Consider the following 19885-nt stretch of genomic DNA (forward strand, 5'->3'; position numbering starts at 1 on the left):
AGCAAACACTAAAAAGAAAGGAATCGAGAGGTTGTAAGGGGGAACATGCCAGATTATGAATCAGCAGGGCAGTGGTGCAGCAAGAGAAGCTTCGAGGGTTGCATTTTGACTGAGCCAGCATATTCTAGAGTTGACAATGTTTAGGGAGCCCATGTGGGGCGGGGGTGGGGGCTGGAGGAGAGAGCTCTGCTCATAGCTCTTGGCATTTATTTATTTATTGTATAGAATGTGCTCTCCGTTTTTTCAAAGCAACTTTCTGACATCCTCTTTGTGTAAGACGCTTAACTTAAATGGCATCAGTTGCAGAGCATTACATAACACAAAGACGTCCATCAGCACTAGACTTTTCTCCTTGGGAAAGTCCGTCAACTGCTGCACACAACACCCATTTATTTCAATTGAGTTTTGTGCCGCATTGGAATGAATGGATATTGTGCTCAGCAGGAATATCTGGGGAAACGGCACCTTGTGAATGCTGGCAACCTCACCGGCAAAGCTGTTGCATTCTGGCTGCCTTTCTCATCCCAGAGGTCAGTGGCAGAGTTCCCCCACCCCCCCAAAAAGTGAGAAAGATTATTACAAAGGAAAATTGGATTCTCAGTCTTTTAAAACCTCTTTAATCTTTGGACATATATTTTCTAAGTGTACCGTTGGCAATGATTTTACAATCATTTCTTCACATGTAATCAATCCATCATAGCTAGGGAGGAAAGTTACCTATCGATTTTTCCTTATTGTGTCAACACACTTTGGCTAAGTTCCATCCGCCAATTAAAGCAGAGTATTTAGATTTAAGCTGATTTATCCCCATTGATTTCAATGGGGTGGAACTGGACCAAAGCCAGTGCAACTGATTCGTGGGATCATCAGGCTGCCTCGGGCACAAAACCCAACAGTGGCTCTTACCAGAGAGGACAGCTGGCTACCGGCCACTTCCTAAGCTGGATTTGCAGTCCGAATGCAGAGAGGTGTTTGCAAGCAGCTGCTCTTTGCTAGTGAGAAATATGGCTCTTTTGGACTGGGGCTCAGCCAGGCATGTCTGGCTTTGGATAGGGAGCACAAGGTCAACAGACACGGATAGCAGCCGACTCTCCTTGCCCCTTAGCTAAGGCAGCACTGTAACAACTTGGCCTTGCTTCTTGTGTTATGAATTGGGGGTGGGGAATAGGCTGTATGCTAGAACACTCCTAACCCCTGGACCCAGCAAGTGTTAAAACATAAGCCAGGCTAGCTTCCTGTTGAGACGATAGCATGGGCAATGGGCCATTATGGGGAACAAAGGAAAGGGGTTCTGTGCAAGATGGCAAGTGGGTGGTGCCCCTCCCCCAACTCGTGGGTACTTAAGGGGGACAAAGGCAGAGTGGAGGGCAGAGAGTTGTAGTGATGTGAGCCAGAAACAAAGCAGCAAGCTGGAAAGGGAGAGAAGCAGAGCAATGATTGATTTCTGCTGGATGCCAAGGCTGTGGCTATGAGGGAAAAAACAAGACCTTCTTGGGGTGTTGATGCTGTGAACCCCTCTATCGCAGGCTCAGGTTGTATATGTGTGTAAATAAACCATATATCATAAAGACACCACAGTCTCTGCTGTGCCTCATTTCCAAAGAAAACACAAACCCTGAGATTGGGGTGGCATGAAACACTGAGCTTCCAGAGATGTGTAAATTTTAAGCTGTTTCTCAGGACAGTTTGTTCAGTGTTTGGAGCCACGTTTGCAGAATGCCTGTGTTTTGGTGCGTTAAGGAACAGAAGCTAAGATGCTGTCTTGTAAGTTGGGGTGGAAGGGATGTAAGCTCAGTGGCAGAACATCTGCCTGCATGCAAAAGGTTCCAGGATCAATCCCTGGCGTCTCCAGGTAGAGCATGGAGAGCACCCCTGCCTGAAACCCTGGAGAGCTATAGCCAATCGGTGCAGACACTCCTGAGTTAGATGGACCCAATGGTCAGACTCTCAAAGACAAACTCCTATATCCTAAGTTGGGCAGCATAGATGGGCTTTCAGAAGAAATGCTGGTGCTGCAGGGCATTTTAACCCAGTGGGTCCCTATTCTACTAAAATACCCAGTCTCTACTCAGGAGCCAGCCTCACCCAGGACTCTAAACTTTTCCCCTTTTCCTGTAGCAGGAACCACAGGATGCATCTCCCAACCAGCCCAAGAAAGAAGGAAGCAGAAACCGGAGCCTTTGCAAGAAACTGCAGCCTCGGGTACAAAGGGAGCATTCAGGAGGAGCGCATTAGCTGCTTTATATAGCTGGGAGCGGTAGTGGTAGCAAGAGCATTTTGCAAACACGCTTGTGGCACACTTGTGTCCATCTATCTGCAAGAGCAGTGGCCACCTCCTCCTCCATGGCTGTGCAATGCCCAGAGCAAAAGACCAGAGATCTCTCTCTAGCACTGGGCCCAGAGACAGAATGCAGCAGAGTGTCTTCCCATCAGTCCCTTTTCCTGAGCCAGGGCAGCTCAAGGGTCCTCCTGGGGAGGTCACGGCTTCTTAAAATCCTCCAGAGCCATTCTAGCCGCATTGCGCCCTGCCGCTCCCATGACACCTCCTCCTGGGAAGAAAAGGGAGACGTTGCAAGAATAGGGTGGGCAGCTTAACCAGGTCCACAGCCAGCAAGCCAAATGGTAGAACTCTTGTGGGTATTTGCCACTGGGAATCCTTGAACCCAGTTCACTCACCCCCTAGCAGGGCAGGAATGGGAAGGGACTAAAATTCCCCATAGCAGGAACACAGAGAAGGGAGAGCACCTCCTTTCATTCCCCTTCTTAGCAGCATCGTAAGAAAGCATTCAAACAACCTAACAATGCCCCACAGAGAAGATTCATAATCCAGTCCCAAGCCAGCATTAGCCAGGAGGGAGGAGGCTGAAGACAAGGCAGGGAATGTCTCCGTTTATCCTTCAGACACCAAAAGCTCTCCCTATCCCAGGCAGAAAACAAGTCAAAGCCACTGACACAGAGCACAAAATGTGTGCTTGCATTTGATGTACACGTTCAATTTTGTTTGTTCTGTTTTAAATAGAAGCTATGGGGGAGAGGGTCAGTGGTGTTAACCCTTTCTCCTGTCACAGTGAGGTGAAGTAAAAGAGAGAAGAGGCTTCATTGGGATTTGCAGCACAGGGGAAAAGGTCAGCGCACACAAGTGTCTGTTCTTTACAGCAGGGGTGGGAAACCTCTTTGAGCCCAACCTTCTGAGGAGGGTCACATTCCAAGGGTGGGCGGAGCAAAAAGCTCAAGTGGGCGGGGCAAAAGGCAAAACCGAAAGGTAAAGAAATACATTGAAAAATTAAACAAGCAGGCTTACATACACAGTCAGGATCTTTAAGAGTAAAAAAAAAACCCCAGCATTTCCACCCACTCCAGGGTGGGGCACCCACGGAGTGCCCTCTCTCTCTTGTCCTTGGGCAAAGAAAGCCTTCACCCCACCCTTCTCCCTGGTCCTCTCTAGCCACCCCCTTACCACCGAGGCCAGGCTCTCCCCCTCGTTGTTGCAGCAGCACAGACACGCCTCGTCTGGCCTTGCGCTGCCCCTGACAGATACGCACCAGGATGAGCGCCACTTCCACAGAGGTAGAGGCCTTCCACTGGAGATCGGTAGCTGGAATAGGAAGGCACTGGCCGGGCAAAATACAGCTGGTCCAGAGACATTGCTCCATGGAATATGTTCTGAAAACCAGAGGCAGCATCAGACAAGGTAGCTGGGAATCAGCAGCGCCCTGTCTCTGCTTCCCAGTACAAAGGGAGTCGAGAAGTGGAGGCTGGGAGATGGGGGGCAGCTGGGGCAGCGGTCTGTGTAGGTGTTAAAACTCATCTAAGCCATATCAGTCCATTTGGGGAGGTTGCCCTGGAAGGGCATGGCAAGGCAAAGCTGGGCAGGAGAGTCTATGGGCAGATACATACCCCACCAGGTAGGCCAAAGATCCGCTCAAGGTCTGGAGGTGTCAGGACATCCCTGCCAACGACAGAGGCCTTGAACCCAGGGGCGTAGGCTTCAACACAATCAAAGACTACAAGGGGAAGAGATGCCACATGGGAAAGACTGAGAGTTGCCTCAAGGAAGGCTAAGTATTAGTCACCCAGAACCCCCCCCCCAAAAAACAACAACACCTGGTTTGCTGACAGGGATTCAACTGGAATTTCAGCACCCAAGAGCCACTAAGACTAGATAATCACACTTAGGCACCATGGAGAAATCCCTTCTCAGCTGACCCTGGGCATTGGTCTCCAGCCACCCCTGACACTCACGGAAGACCAGTTTGTGGGCTAGTGGGCAACATCTAGACCCAGAGAAGATTGTGCTACACAGTTTTAGGCAGGAGGGTTCTTTCCCAAAAGAAAAGGGAAACAGACGTGTGGGAAGCATAGGATAGAAGGGTTTGCAAATGGGAAATGGGAGACACGGCCCAATGGAGTAAGGTTTGGGGTGGTGGTAAGGCCTTCCTGAGAATGGAAAATTCTCCCCTTTCCCAAAACCGCCATTGCTCCTGCCAGTCCTCCGTGCAATGGCTGTACCTCGGTCAGCATAGTCCTCACGCTCACGGTCATCCCATTGCTTCCCTCCGGACAGTGTGTAGGGGGTGTACTGAGTGAAGAGAGAGACCACGTGGCAGCCCGGTGGAGCCAGTGTGGGGTCCAGGGCAGACGGGACGCACAGTTCAATCATGGGCCTGGAACGGCAGAGAGAGGCCAAGCAGGAACCCTCAGCATCAAGTCCAGAAGAACCTCAGTGCAGCTGCTTCAGGCCTACTGAACTTTTCATCTGGCACCAGCAAGGCTTCGAGCAGTGACTCTACTCTGACTGTTGACCTGCAGGTATCGCATAATGCAGGGCTGGGGAACTTGTGGGTGTTGCTGGACTCTCCCACCATCCCTGACTACTGGCCCTGCTGGCTGGAGATAATGGGAGTTGGGAGTCCAGCAATTTCTGGAGGTCCACCATCACTGTTGGAGTAGAAGGGCACGTAAGGGGGACACATATAACTGGAAATAACTCGTTGAAAAGACCTGTAGTATGTAGAGTGATAACAATGCAGGATTCAATGCTGAATACTTCCTACTTGCTTGGTGTTGATCTTGCAAAAATAAAAAAAGTTATTGAGCATTGGTTATTCCCATAAACTAATACGGTAAACATTGAGGAGGGAATCATGTACTGTATTTGTGGCAGAGGTGGCCCAGTGCTTGGGAGTGTTGAATCTGAAAGATGCAGCTTTCCATTTTCTAGCTTAATCTAACGTGTTGTTAAGAACACGATGCTTAAAGCCCAAGGATGCAATTCTATGCACATATATCTGGAAGCAAGTAAAATTAACCTCAGTGGAACTGACCTCTAGGTAAACATGCATGCATGTTTGTTTTCTGTACAATGGACACTATAAGAGGTTGAACTCCAAGGTGAACTGCAAGAGGGAATGTAATTTATATTCTGCCCTTAAAGGGCTGAACAAATGATAACAACCAGAGCGACACAGATTGGTGGTGCAGACACCTAGCAGAGCCTCTTGCTGTTTCAGGGAGCTCGCAATGGAAGGCGAAGCAGAACGGTTGCCAAAAGCCGGTGATGCAGGAGGTGCATGTAAATGAAATTGTCTGCCCCGCACTCGTCCCTGGGGCAGAAGGCTGGCAGACACTCCAGCGTCTAAAACAGCTAATTTTGTGTGTAGGAAACAGTGCTTCCCAAAGCACACACAGGACTATAAATATGCCGGTGAAGAACTTGACAATATCCATTTGTTTCTCGAGAAGAGGAGTTTTATCTCATTAGACCAGGATCATATCATGGTAAGGTCTTGAGACTAGGAACTATGCCAAAACAAGGCCGCTGTGAGCAATGTGGGTTTCTGCAGCGGTCAGCTCTCCACTGCAATTTTTACATTTTCTCTCCCTTCTTACAGCTGATCTCCGTTTGGGCTTTGGCAACAACAAAGGAGACAAATCTGGGCTCTTCTGATTCGCAAACAAGTGCAGTGCCAGGAAACAGGACATGAGGCTCTGGGTCACTTATGGGGCTTGCCTGGCAGAGGGCTTTACAGATGGAAGAAAGCAGCAACCAGGGTCCACTCACAGCTGTTTGACACGAGACAAGAGCCCCTTGTAACTCAGTTTTAAGCACACTCTTTCCCTTAGCTGTTCTTGTTCCTTAGCTAGGATGGGGCCAATTTTAGCTAAAGGATTCCCCATCCTGCCCCTCCTGTGCCAGTCAGTCCTTGCGGGGATTAGCATTCCCACCCATACCTGCTTGACGGTCTCCCCTGGCAGGCGTCCTCAAAGGCCTGGTGCAAGAGCTGCATGTCTTCACAGTTGAGGTGGATGGAGCACTGGTGATGGGGCAAGGGGCAGCCATCCCTGGCATTGGGGGCCGCTCGGAAATCAGGCAACCGGTCCACAGCCACTGTGGACAGAAGGAACGGAGGGTGAGGCTGGACAGGGGGGTGTCAGGGGAGGGGCAAAGGGGGCCCAAGGCCCAAGTCTTTTGTGCTAAGCCCCACAACTCCCACCTCTTCCACCTCATTTTCAATACTTGGACTACTGCAATGTGCTCTGTGTGGGGCTAACTTTGAAGGTGACCCGGAAACTGCAATTAATCCAGAATGCGGCAGCTAGACTGGTGACTGGGAGTGGCCGCCAAGACCACATAACACTGGACTTGAAAGACCTACATTGGCTCCCAGGACATTTCCGAGCACAATTCAAAGTGTTGGTGCTGACCTTCAAAGCCCTAAACGGTCTTGGCCCAGTATACCTGAAGGAGTGTTTCCACCCCCATCGTTCAGCCCGGACACTGAGGTCCAGCTCTGAGGGCCTTCTGGGGGTTCCCTCACTGTGAGAAGTGAGATTAAAGAGAACCAGGCAGAGGGCCTTCTCAGTAGTGGTGCCCACCCTGTGGAACACCCTCCCATCCGATGTCAAGGAAATAAACAACTATCTGACTTTTAGAAGACATCTGAAAGCAACCCTGTTTAGGGCAGTTTTTAATGTTTGATCTTTTATCGTGTTTTTAATATTTTGTTGGGAGCCGCCCAGAGTGGCTGGGGAAACCCAGCCAGATGGGTGGGGTAGAAATAATAAATTATTATTATCATTACTTTGCTTTCGGGACTCTGCGAGGTGCAGTGCCAGTGAGACCCCAACCACTCATGATCTTTATTCCAGCTGGGCAAAAACAAGAAGGACGTAAAGTAAGGCTGAGGGTGCGTTCTGGGAAGAGTCTCAAGGGCACTTGATAGAAGGCCTTCAGGGCCTGCGATTCCCCACCCCTGCTCTGCATCCATGTGCATTTGCGTGGTGGACCTGCTTCCAAGTTCTAAAAGCAATGTCCTCATTTCCAAATAAGGCACAAACACCTCCTGTGGTGTCAGAGTGGCTTGCCTTTTGGTGCAGGAGGGAGGTGCACTTTTTAGCCCATTGCACCTAATTTATTAGGGTGCGTCCGGGTGCAGCTGCATGAACTCATTGTTATTTTATAGCCAAGTGGTATTTGGATTTATTAACAGCGTCGGCAGGAAAGCGGGAAAGAGCAGGCAGGCCAGTCATCTGTGAGAAGGGAAGCATCCAGGCCCTCTGTCCTGGCTGGATACATGCCCTTCTGCCACCAACACACTATCAGCAAGGAAACAGCAGGGGCGGGGGGGAATGGCTACCAACCACGTCTTTGATTATTAAGAAGTTTTAGGAGAAAGCTGCATGAATATTCATGGGGACGGGAGAGCAGGGTGAACCCAGGGCTCTTATGGAAGAGAAAATAGGAGCTCTGGAGTCTTGCTTCCCCAATTCTTCCCTCTATTCTCCCAGCAGCCAGCCTGGGCATTTTATTGGGAAGACATAGACCACCTCATTTTGGGGCGGGGGGTTGTTTCCAGCCACCACCCCCTTCTTGCCCTTGGAAGCCTTGTGAGGGCTGCAGGGGAGGGAACCTGAGCAATGTCAGGGGAAGGGGTGTTTCTAGGACTAAGGTGAAACTGATGCTCCCTTGTTATGTTTGCTATTGAATGCTGCATGTTGTTTAAGCAATCTTGTTATATTTATTGTATCGAAATGCATTTTTTGAATTTGCTATTGTTTTTCTGTTGTTATGAAATTGTTTTTGCAGTGTTTGCTTGAAATGCATTCCTGTTTTCTTTGTTATTATCCACTTTGAGCATGATTTTGGGCGGGGGGAAGAGGCATACAAATGAATGAATCTGCTCCTTGAAACCTTCTTGAAAAAACCACCCATTAGTAGTATTACTGCTCCCTCTGCTGGCCACACATGGTGCTGCTGGCCTCACTTGGCACAAGGTCCATGTTTGCATCTATTGCCCTTGGGTAAGACATTGAAAGACTTCCGCTCTCTTCCACGTGTAAAATGTTCATGTTCTTCATCCACAGGGCAACTCTTCTCCTGTCTGCTGTTTGCAGGACCATGGAAGTGCAGAACCTTTGCATGTAAGCATTTGGTCCATTTTGCCTCCATGGTACTCACCATTGATCTTGGTGACTGGAGAGCGTGAGTCGAACTGGGAGATTCTCTGGACAAATTCTGGGGGCAGCTGCTCCTAGAGAGAACAGCCAGACACAGAATGAGATCCTGGGATATAGTTTGGTATCTGGAAGAAAACTGGAGTTTGAACTTCTTTCTCAACACACACACACACACACACACACACACACACTTTAATAGCTGGTAATCACAGTCCCCCAAAGGGGTGTTGTTGTCCTAGCATCCTGGGCAGCCAGTTCATTGCCTCTGATTCCAATGCTAATGCAATGCTAATAATAAATAATACATTTCAACATTTCACACACACACACACATTATATAATTTTTTATTCAATTTTCTGTTTAACAATTTAAAGTACTGATTTTTACATCCTTAAGATACCAATGACTTATTCTCTTTCCATGGTTCATTTTGCATATCATAAATCCCTGCATATTTTACAAAAACTATACCATTCAGTATTCCATTACTACATCCACCAAAACTTATTTACACTGTTGAATTTATCTTAATGCTGCCAGCGTTTTCAGCTGTACACAGTTATTTCCCATATATTCAATAAATGTTTTCCAATCTTCTCTAAACGTATGTTATTCGTTCTCTTATTCTATATGTTAAGTCTGCAAGCTGCACATATTCTGTCAATTTAAGTTGCCCTTCTTCTTTGGTTGGGACCTCACTCATTTTCCATTTTTTGGCTAACAAAACATGGGCCGCAGTAGTCGCAGACATAAATAACCTTTTTTGACACCTGGGAATTTCAGTCTGAATTATCCCCAACATAAAAGACTCTGGGTGTTTTGGTTTTTTTTAAAAAAAGTACTTTTGAACATTTTTTTCAATTCATTATGTATCATTTTCCAATACTCTTTTACCCTAAGTCCACCAATAATAATAATAATAATAATAATACATTTCTTGTACCCCTCCTATCTGACTGGGTTGCCCCAGCCACTATGGGCGGCTTCCAATGAAGTATAAAGGAGCACACCAAAACATCAAACATTAAAAGCTAATAATCTACCTATGAAGGCAGCACACCCAGACAGTACCTTCTCCCCGAACACAACAGACCAAAGAAGTGTTTTTAAGGTAGGGTGGCTCACAGTGGTCCAATATTAGATTAACCATTAAATCTGAGAGGGTTTCCCAGCTGTACTGAAAACACATAGTTCATGAATATTATGGAAGAGTAGGCGAAACCAGAAGCACACTATTTGGGACTCAGCTTCTTCACTCTTATCCTCAACTCTGCCTCCCTCTCTCTCCATGCATTCAGTCTCTAGTCAGCTCAGTTCCTCCCTTCACAGCAACACTCTGGTTTGCAGGTACAGAAAGCAAGACGGGGCAACTGGCTGCTGGGTTGTAGAAACTGGGCTACATCTCTCTCACACCTTTCTCAGTCAGCCTGGACCAGAACAGCAGTATATTTTGCTCAGTCATTCCTACGTGAGGGCTCAGCCCACTGGCAATTCTTAAAGGGGGTGTCTCTAGCCTCCTCTGCTCCCCACTCTTCTAGGGTATCTGTAATAAACCGGTATTGTCCCTCAAGGACCAGAGTGCAAATAGACCTACCTGACATCCTTTGCAAGCTCTGGGCATCCTGCTGCTTGATAGGAAAAAGCAAGGATAGTGGAAAAGTCTAGAGAATCCACACACACACACCCCAAGGCCTTCCCATGCTATACCAAGGAGGAGGACTCACCTGAGGGGTCAATTCCAGAAAGGTGAGCTGCGGAGATGCATTTGACAGGACAAGGCGGCTCTTCACTTCTGTTCCGTCCTGGAGGCAAACACCTTGCACCTTCCCATCTGAGCTCAGAAGAATCTGGGCAACAGTCTGCAGGGTTGAGAAGAGGGGAGTATAAACACGTCCCTGGAGAAAGCCACTTGCCCCATATCAACAGGATACCAGCAGGGGTAGGAAGGACACCAGTTTCAGCTTCTCATCCTCTCCACAAAAATCTCCAGGGATGCCAACATCACTGTCATTTTGGAGGGTGTCACTTTGCCTCTGTCTTCTGGTGCATGCCAAACATGGCATCCCATTGGCACCAAGTGATTGCATTCACTGCTCCAGGATAATCACCAGGGCATTTTGTGGACCAGAGTCTGCTGAAGCAGAATTCACCGAGAGGTTTGCCTGTATCCCATTTGGGTCTGAATAGAGACAATGATTTCCTGTCCCGCTACAGATGTTAATTAACTCAGCGTTGCCGAGTTTTGTCACCTCTCACTGCAGTTGCAAACGGGCACTGCACTGACTCTGTGTGCATTCTGGCTATAATTGCATTGCTTCTGCCTGCACTTTTTCTGCTTTTAATTTCCCTCTGGCCTCACTGCTTTCAAGGCTCTCGCCTTCATTGGTAAATATGTATGTCGTTGCAACTGAGGATTAGGCTTTGTGTACCTGATAAAGTGGACTCTGGTCCAGAAAAGCCTTTGCCAAACTTGTTCATCTTTAAGGTGCTACAAGACTCTTGGTTGTTTTTGCTGCCACACAGATGAACACAGCTACCCTTCTGGGAATTGTCCCAGGATAACTTCTTTCCCCTATGCCACGCTTCCTCAACCTTGACCCTCCAGATGCTTTTGGCCTACAACTCCCATGATCCCTAGCTAGCAGGACCAGTGGTCAGGGATGATGGGAACTGTAGTCTCAAAACATCTGGAGGGCCAAGGTTGAGGAAGCCTGCCCTATGCCATCACACTGTATCAGCATCCCTCGCACTGCACTGCCTGCCCTTCATTGGATCCACCCACCTTGTCCGTGAAGATCTGAGCCCCGAGTGCAGTTGCAGCATTGGCCAGGGCCTGGGAAAGCGCTCCCATGCCCCCAGCCACGTAGCCCCAGGCCCCCTGGCGCCCCTCCAGCTCACCCATCACATGGTGCAGCAGCACATACCTACGAGAAACACCAAGAGTTAGGGGCTGCCACGGGCGGGGCTCAGAGCTCCCAAAGCATGGCAAAAGACACAGCATCTCCCCGGCAGAAGCTGGCCAGGCAGGCTTGGCGCCATCTCAGCTTTCTTTACCTCCTGCTTGCATTCATCTAAGCAGGACTCTGTTACAATGCACGGCACTTTCCCCTTCGAGCACGTTGTTATCATTAATGGCTTTCTTTTTTACAATATTTAATGCCCTACATTTTCAGTCCCAAAGGAGCAACAAAAAAATTAAAAGCATGGGGCGGAATTCAAAGCAGCGCTAAGGAGATCGCTCTGTCGGCGCAAGCATTTCTGCTTGCCTGATGGGAACAATCTCCTCTCTCCTCCTTGGGGGGGAGTTCTCCTGATCACCCAGAGCTGATGGGAAGTGGGGGGGGCAGGGAAGTGACATAATGTAACAGTGCAAGAAGCACCTGCTAGACCAGACCACTGGCCCCTCTAGTCCAGCATCCCCAATGCCTTTGGGAATCCTACAAGCAAGACCTGGGCACAACAGCACTGAGAAGGTGGGGAGTCCCATTGTGCTGGCGGGACTCATTGTGCTGCCTTCTGCTAGTGCAACTAGTTAGTTGAACCTGGCCCACAAAGTTCTTAAGTATGGAATAACTCATCTCTGCTTGTGTTGAGTGTTGCCCACCTTCAGACCTCTGGTGGCTCTGGTGGACAAGGGATGGGGAACCTGAGGCTCTTCAGGTGTGGCTGGACTACAGCTCCCTTCATCCCTGACCTCTGACCACACCAGCTGGAACTGATGGGCGCTGGAGTCCAACAACATCTGGAGAGCCCCAGGTTCCCCACTTCTGCTCTGGGCATTCACATAAGCAACAGAGTTTGGGGCCAAACCTGAAATGGGGAGTGGGAAGGGTCACAGAGGCAGGACGGGCAAAAACCAAAGGCTATGTTCACATGGACAGAACCTTACCCACTGCCTGGTGTGTGGGGACCAGCCATGGCACCTATCACTGCATCTGTTGCCAGTGTTGCTTTCAGGGGCTCTGACTCAAACCACAAATCCAAGATCTGCAACAAGACGAAAGACGAACAGGCTCAGTACGGAACGTCTAAAGCAGGGGTCAGCAAACTTTTTCAGTAGGGGGCCGGTCCACTGTCCCTCAGACCTTGTGGGGGGCCGAACTATATTTTTTTGGGGGGGGAAATGAACAAATTCCTATGCCCCACAAATAACCCAGAGATGCATTTTAAATAAAAGGACACATTCTACTCATGTAAAAACATGCTGATTCCCGGACCATCTGTGGGCCAGATTTAGAAGGCGATTGGGCCACATCTGGCCCCTGGGCCTTAGTTTGGGGACCCCTGGTCTAAAGGAACCTGCCGATTGATTATAGAAGGAGCAGAAACCATTCTGATGAGCAGGAGGGATTCTGACTGGGTCATGCAGTGGTTTTTACCTTGGAAATGGGGGCCGTCAGAACCTGATAATATTGCGGAAGCTGTTTCCCCAGAGTAAAGCCTGGCAAAAAGGAAAACAGGAGTCTGGTGTAGTTCAAATACAGAGCTAGAGATGAAAGAGCATCCCTGAACCTCAGACAGTCCCTAAGGAAAGTTTTAACCAGGTGAGCATTGCTTCTCCCACTGGTCAGGCAAGAGGCTGAGCCAAGTCAAAGGATGAGCCTTGCTGGAACAAATAAATGGTCTATCAAATTCAGCATCACCTTTGTCACAGTGGCCAACCAGATGCCTCTGAGAAGTCCATGAAGGCAGAAGCCCTCTCCCACTGTTGCCCCCCAAGCACACCACCTGGGGGGCTCTTCAGGTTGTAAACAACCTGTGCTTGGAGCAACAAGGGGCTGGAAGAGAGATAAATGAAGGGTAGGGCTGAGACACCTGCTAAATTTCAGACATCGTTGAACTCTAATTCCTATCAGGCCCAGTCACCATGACTAATGGACAGGGATTATGGCAGCTGAAGTTCAACAACATCTGAAGGGGTTCTGACACACCGTCTACATCTGGGGTCTCTAATGTGGCACTCACAAGCACTACAGGAGTTACAGACACCCCCTGATGCCTGTCAATCTCCCTGCTCCACCCAATTTTTATTTTTTAACAACTGAGTGTTGCTTTCATCGGCTGTTTACTTTTGAGGGGGTGGGCCCTGCTGTTCTGGCTCGTATTTAGTTGTTTGGGGAGTGCAAGTTTTCCATCTGTTTTGTTTGAAGGGGAAGGTTGAGCATTGCCAATTTTCCTTCTGTGAAATGGGTATTTTGTGGTGCCCACAACAGTTCCCTAGATTTCCAAATGTGCTCTGGGACCAACAAGGTTAGGTATCCCGGTTTAAGTAGTTAGGTCAGAGGTTCAGTCACACACACAAAATGACCACTGAGGGGAAATCCAGTGGGCACACATTCCTGAGCCCCCCCCCCCTGATTCCAAGAATGTTGGTCTAGCCCATCTATCCTTTACCTGCACGGATCAGGGCCTGTAGGCCTCGTAAGGCTCTGAACTTCTGAAGAAGGGAGCCCTGGCTGAAACCAGCCACATCCAAAGGGCAGGTATCAAGAAGAGGGTCTATGGCTGACACCAAGCGGTTCATGAACACCTCATACTTGGGAAAGGCCTACAAAGGAAAAAGAAAACTGCTGTGTGCTCTTCTATCAGTCATGTCAAACAGAGATTCTCCCAAGACAACAACTTCCATTTGCTCCCAGTACGTTTCCGAGCACAATTCAAAGTGTTGGTGCTGACCTTTAAAGCCCTAAATGGCCTCAGTCCAGTATACCTGAAGGAGCGTCTCCACCCCCATCATTCTGCCTGGACACTGAGGTCCAGCGCCGAGGGCCTTCTGGCGGTTCCCTCATTGCGAGAAGTGAGGTTACAGGGAACCAGGCAGAGGGCCTTCTCGGTGGTGGCGCCCGCCCTGTGGAACGCCCTCCCATCAGATGTCAAAGAGAAAAACAGCTACCAGATTTTTTAGAAGACATCTGAAGGCAGCCCTGTTTAGGGAGGCTTTTAATGTTTAATAGATTATTTTATTTCATTTTTCTGTTGGAAGCCGGTCAGAGTGGCTGGGGAAACCCAGCCAGATGGGCGGGGTATAAATAATAAATTATTATTATATTATTATTTGCCAAGGGAATGTTTTCCCACAGGCCAGTCATGAGTGTTTGGGGGCCTAGTCAGTCCCTGCAGGTCTTTGGGCCCAGTTTCCTGTGCCTTGTGGCCCTGACTCATTCAACACTTTTGCCCAGGCCAATGCTACCATTAGGCAGAATGAGGAAGTTACCTAAGGCAGCTAATTTTAGCTGTCATGAAAGCAAATTATTTACTTTGATATTCAGAAGCAACTCACCAAGTGGGGTGGAGCTGCTACAATAGCCTCCCGGTGGAAAGTGGGTTACAAGAAGTCGCAGGGAGGATGTCGTGGTGCAAACACAATGGCGAAGCCAATCCAACACTCCTGCCAATGTGTTTGCAATGTGCTGAGCTCCCTGCCACCTCCCCGCTCCCCATATTGGTAAGCTACAGCAACTCACCTTCTGGGAAACTAGCATATTGGTTTTGGCCCACCCAGCAAGCCGCTTCTATGATTATTGCTATTATATTTTTTTACTGCCAGAGGGATGCTTTGGGCGATTTTCCCTCAGGGGCCAAAATTACTTGGCTGGGCGGGAGGCTGTGTTTGACCATTCCCCCCTCCAGCAACAAAATGTCTTGGACTGGGCCTGCTTCTTGCCCCTCCATGCCTGAGGAAGTTTTCCCCACAATACCTGGGCATCCTTTACAGAGAACTGAGCAATCTGGCTCTGTGTGTCAGCCATGTTGTTCCCCAGCAGCAGTGAGCGGGGGGCTTTTCCGGCCCGACCATCCTCCAGTAGCGGTGTGTAGGAATAAGGGTCACGTGGAAGCACTTTTAAACCATGTCTCTGGAAGACAGAAGGCAGCAATGCACAGAACATGCTGAATTATCACACACATGAGGTGAGACAAACCGCTGGGTCCTCAGATTTTAGGAGGTTTCACTATCACAGGCCTACGGGCCTCAAGCAAGACCATGTTATGAACACTGGCCTTAGAATTTGTGCCCATTGGTCATATCATTCAGAATTTTATGAACTGTGTCATCCACCAACCAAGGCTGCAGTCCCACATGCACCTACCCAACTAGAAGTGAGCACTGAATATAGTGGGACTCACTTCTGAACAAACATGGATAGGCTTGCACTGCATGTCATCTCCCAACTTAAATGAATAAAAAACATCACCTTCTCAGCCTAAACCTAGTAACTGACAGCCTTTAGATTATAAGTTTCTATCTACCTCAGTGACAAACGGGGTACCAAGACAGAGGGATGGAGAATGGCTATTTCAGACTGTACAACTTGGGTGGCAGGGGTACTCCAGTCAGAATGTGTAGGAACCTGGTAGCTTAGTCATCCAAGCATATTAATTTATTAAAAGATGTCAGAGACAACCCTGACCAAAGAAGCATGGCAAACCAAGTTGATGGACTATGCCGAAATGGCAAAATTAACTGGGAAGCTCAGAAATCAAGAAGACGAGAGCTTTAAAAAAAGAATGGGAAAAGTTTATAATTTATTTACAAGACCACTGTAAGCAAGTTAAAAGATTAGCAGGATTTGAATCACACTTGTAAAGTAACAGAAAGTATGGATAATTTAGAAGGAAATTTTTTTGGATAGATATTGATATGCAGTTGTAAATATGATCATCAGGACCCATGGAAGGGATGGGGGGAAGTCAGGAGGTTCAGAGTAATCTCAATATTTGGATTTGGAATTGTTTTTGTTGTTATTTGTTAATACTTAAAAAATTAATCAATTTAAAAAAACAAAATTATTAAAAGATACCACTATATCATTAAAATACCAAAGTGGTTTGCCACAGTATCGATATATAACAACACGTACAAAATTTAAAACCAGAGATCATCGAATTAATTATTATGGAAAGATGTATTTTTAATTGTCTACATAAGCCTAGCAGAATAGAGTAATTTTCAGTACGAGTTTAGAGGCTGAAACAGAAGGGGCCTGCTGCATTTCTGCTGGCAGAGGATTCTACAGGGCTGGGCCTATGGTAGAACTATGACTGACTTCCTGGATTAAAATTGCTGGCTAAAGATTAAAATGAAGAAAAAAGCAGAGTGAAAAGAGACTGCCCTGGTCTTTGTTACACGGTAACTTGGGATAATTGGGAAGATACAAGGTCTGTTCAGCAAATCAGAACTTTTTTATTTTTGGAAGGAAGGGAAGAGAATTTGGCAGGGGTTTGGCTTCAGAGGTGCCCAAAAAATGACAAGCAGAAATGGCTAGAAACCAGGCAGGAACCCAGCAATTCCCACTGTCACTGCTCACCCTGCCCCACCAGCACAAGCAAACAGTCCATACCTTTAACTCCAGCTCTGAGTAAATCTGGGGTCTCAACAGACTGAGCAGGTAGGAGGCTCTGGAGAAGCGAAACCCTGTAGAACAGTACATGTCAGGTGCATTGAGGAGCAGCAGCGATAGGATGCTGCCTGGAGAAGCAGGAGGGCAGCACCTGGGAAGCACAGCTCTTACCTGGGATAATCTCCTCAGTGACTGCTGCACCCCCCACGAGGTGTCTTCTCTCCAGCACAGCTGTCTTCAAACCACCTTTCTGCAGGTAGGCAGCCTGAAGATGCAAGGAGCATCCTCTTAGCCATGAAGAAGTCCCAGCTGCTTACCCCATTCCTTTTGCTGAACTTAATCACCAGACAAGAAAATAGTCTTCCCCAGATGACAAGTCAGGTAGGGACCAGCAGCCCCCTCCCTCTGAGCCAATCTCTTTCCAGAGGGCCCAAAGGCCTGATGCCATGTCCCCTCAGGAGTTCTCAGTACTCACAGCCACCAGTCCATTGTGTCCTGCAAAGAGACAAGAGGAGCAGCTTTGATTTGGGCCACCTCCTCCTCCCACAATTCACGTAGCCACAATGCACTTTTTTAAAAAGGCTTCTTTAAAGTTGTTCTTTTCCAAAACTGTGCCCCACAGTCTGAAGTGAAGCATGTTTACTCAGAAGTCAACCCCGATGAGTTCAATGGAGCTTTCTCTCAAATAAATGGGCAATCCCAGCCACCCTTCCTCCAGTTTAAAGCGTCCTCCCTTTGCATAGCACCACCAACCCAGTAAGCCAGTATGTCCTGTTGGACCCAGACCTAAGGCACCAAGGTTCAAATCCCCACTTGGCGGCCATGAAGCTCACCTTGGGTCGCTCACTGCCTCTCAGCCTATCCTACCTCCCAGGGTTGTTGTGGATGGGGAGAACCATGTATGCCACCTTGAGCTCCTTGGAGAAAAAGGTGGGATATAAAGGCACTTTTTAAAGAAAGAATATAATAAGAGCCCTGGGGCATCGGGTCAGTGGCCCATCCAATCACAGGTTTCCTGCAACTGGTATTCAGAAGCAGACTGTGGAGGATGAGCATAATCATAGCTAGATGCTTCGAATAAGTCTTTTCCTCCATATATTTGGCCAATCGTCTTTCAAAACCAAACTTCTGCTCTTTTCCAGCCGAAGACCATGCTTTGGCCACTTACTCGCCCCACTTCTCCTGCAGGAAAGTTTGCCTTCCTCTTCCTCGTGGGAAGCATTCATTAGCACGAGGCCACCTGCTAGACCAACCTGGGCATCTTGCTCGGGGTGACCCCCCACTTTTATGTTTCCCGCCTGGACGCCGGGCCCTTGCTTTTTCTGCCTGAGCCACCCACCTGCCCCTATCACGACGGCGTCGTACTCCCGCTTCAGGGAGCCTGCAGCCCCGACGTGGCACCCTCTGCTGCCCCCCGGGATCCTCAGGAGAGCAGCAGCAGCGGCGCGCAGCCACCGACGGGGCCTCGCGGCCATCATGACGCCTGGAAGGACTTTGCTATTCGCCTCGCGCTTCCAGCCCAGTCCCAGGGAGAAGGGGCGTGGGGCGGGGAGCTTGCAAGGAAGGAGGGGCCGAGAGGAAGCGGGAGGGCAGACGGAGCGGGCGAGTGAACCGCCCCAAATGCAAAGGTCCGCAGGGAAAGTGAGGAAGGAGCGAAGAGAAGGTACGGGTTAAGTTTATTGGGGAACACATCTGCTTTCCTGGGTTGCAAGTTGCAGCTGCCTTCATCCGATGCACGAAGGGGCCCCTTATTTGGCCAAAAAGACATATGGAAAGAGTTGTGGGGAGTACTAGAGGGCCCGAGCTGCGACGTGAACACGCAAAGCAGCTCCTCAGTCGGGGACGAGACAAGCAAAGCCTCGCTAATGCGGCACCAGGCGAGCTGCCTATTTGTCTTGATCAAGAGTCAGCCTTAGAACTTGTCAGCGTCAATGATCAGCTTGAAGCATGTGGAAGGCTAACCTGGCGCTCACCGAGGAAGCAAATCTAGGTGGGGGCTGCAAGAGGCGACTCAAAAGGACCCTCGGTTAAAAAAGATGTGCGTTAAATCCACCTACAAAGAGGACATCAGGGCTTCCTTAGCTTGGCCAGAGTGTTTTGTGTTGTTAGATTTCTTACTGTATTTCCAGTAGGGAGCAGCAGGCAGTGAAATTCTATGCATGTTTACGCAGCTGTAAACCACTGTCATCAGTCAGGCTTACTTATTGGTGTGTTGGGCTAGGACCTGGGAGACTAAGGTACAAATCCCTATTCAGCCATGTAGCTTGCTGGGTGCCCTTGTCTTGAGGATAAAATGGAGGAAAATCCTGCATACCACTTTGTCCACCTTGTAGAAAAAGCGAGATATAAATGTAATACAAATAATATAAATGTATTTTTTCTGATACATTAGTTTTGAATTATTTTATACTCCACCTTCTAAATAAAAGCACCCAGAGGAACTGAAACATATGGAACTATATTGTGTATTGAACTGTTTATTGTTTTGCAGTTTTCATCTATTGTGTTTGGATATTATGCCAATGTGGATATAGATTGACATATTTTACTTTTAAAATGTTATGGTGCACTTTGGAGCTCAAGTATGATATTGGAAAAGTGACGCAGGACTTTAAACCAAATCAAAGAACTGTGCTCAGAGCACTGCAGAGAGTATTTCCCCCTTACTGAATGCCAACGCAGGCAGGCAGCTGAGATGAGAAGGGCTTCCAGTCAAGCGTTTAAAGAAATAATTAACCTCTGATATCTATTGGTATAATTATATACCACACTAGGCTGATATATCCACTATCTTATACAATGTTTTTGGTACCAAACCATCCCTTTGCAAATAGGGATCTCTCAGAGATTAAATAATATTTCTGCTTAGCATTTTAATGAGAATGTGACCATGTGACTTAATTTTAAAAAAAAAACAGATTGGTTTCTAACTGAAGAAGGAAATGGCAATGTAGAAAGACACAGCTTTATACTGTTTGTCACTCTTTTCAGCCTAGAAAACCAATCTTTGAAGAAATGGAAGCATACTTTAGATTATTTCACAAGTGGGACCTGCAGCAAAACATTGTGCCTGATTCAGGGTTCCAAG

At 48.2% G+C, this 19885-nt stretch overlaps 1 protein-coding gene across 3 annotated transcripts; it reads right to left on the reverse strand.

Annotated features, from left to right (window-relative positions):
• Positions 1–2212: 2212 nt before the first annotated feature.
• PYROXD2 (pyridine nucleotide-disulphide oxidoreductase domain 2) lies at positions 2213–19249 on the reverse strand. Of its 3 annotated transcripts, XM_035133130.3 has the most exons (16): positions 18137–19249; positions 17273–17292; positions 16969–17062; positions 16798–16871; positions 15157–15312; positions 13853–14006; positions 12838–12899; positions 12348–12445; positions 11241–11382; positions 10183–10317; positions 8459–8531; positions 6232–6388; positions 4510–4664; positions 3898–4004; positions 3543–3663; positions 2213–2549 (listed from the first exon to the last, which is right to left on the reverse strand). In XM_035133130.3, the coding sequence occupies exons 1-16, from the start codon at positions 18273–18275 to the stop codon at positions 2479–2481; spliced, it is 1758 nt and encodes a 585-aa protein (XP_034989021.1). In that variant the 5' UTR covers positions 18276–19249; the 3' UTR covers positions 2213–2478. The 3 variants fall into 3 exon arrangements, with proteins under 3 accessions (XP_034989021.1, XP_088526793.1, XP_088526792.1); XM_088670667.1 differs by lacking the exon at positions 15157–15312; XM_088670666.1 differs by lacking the exon at positions 3543–3663.
• Positions 19250–19885: the final 636 nt, after the last annotated feature.

The sequence above is a fragment of the Zootoca vivipara genome, chromosome 5 (genome assembly GCF_965207765.1).
Source record: "Zootoca vivipara chromosome 5, rZooViv2.hap1.1, whole genome shotgun sequence".
Taxonomy (NCBI): Eukaryota; Metazoa; Chordata; class Lepidosauria; order Squamata; family Lacertidae; genus Zootoca; species Zootoca vivipara.

Excerpts from the sequence above, each read along its gene's own strand:
- PYROXD2 (XM_035133130.3), bottom strand. The coding sequence starts at position 18,275 with ATGATGGCCGCGAGGCCCCGTCGGTGGCTGCGCGCCGCTGCTGCTGCT. Across the intron at positions 6,389-8,458 it reads TCCAGTCACCAAGATCAATG|TGGCTGTGGACCGGTTGCCT; the intron begins GTGAGTACCATG and ends TTCTGTCCACAG. Across the intron at positions 4,005-4,509 it reads TGAGGACTATGCTGACCGAG|TCTTTGATTGTGTTGAAGCC; the intron begins GTACAGCCATTG and ends TTCCCCTTGTAG.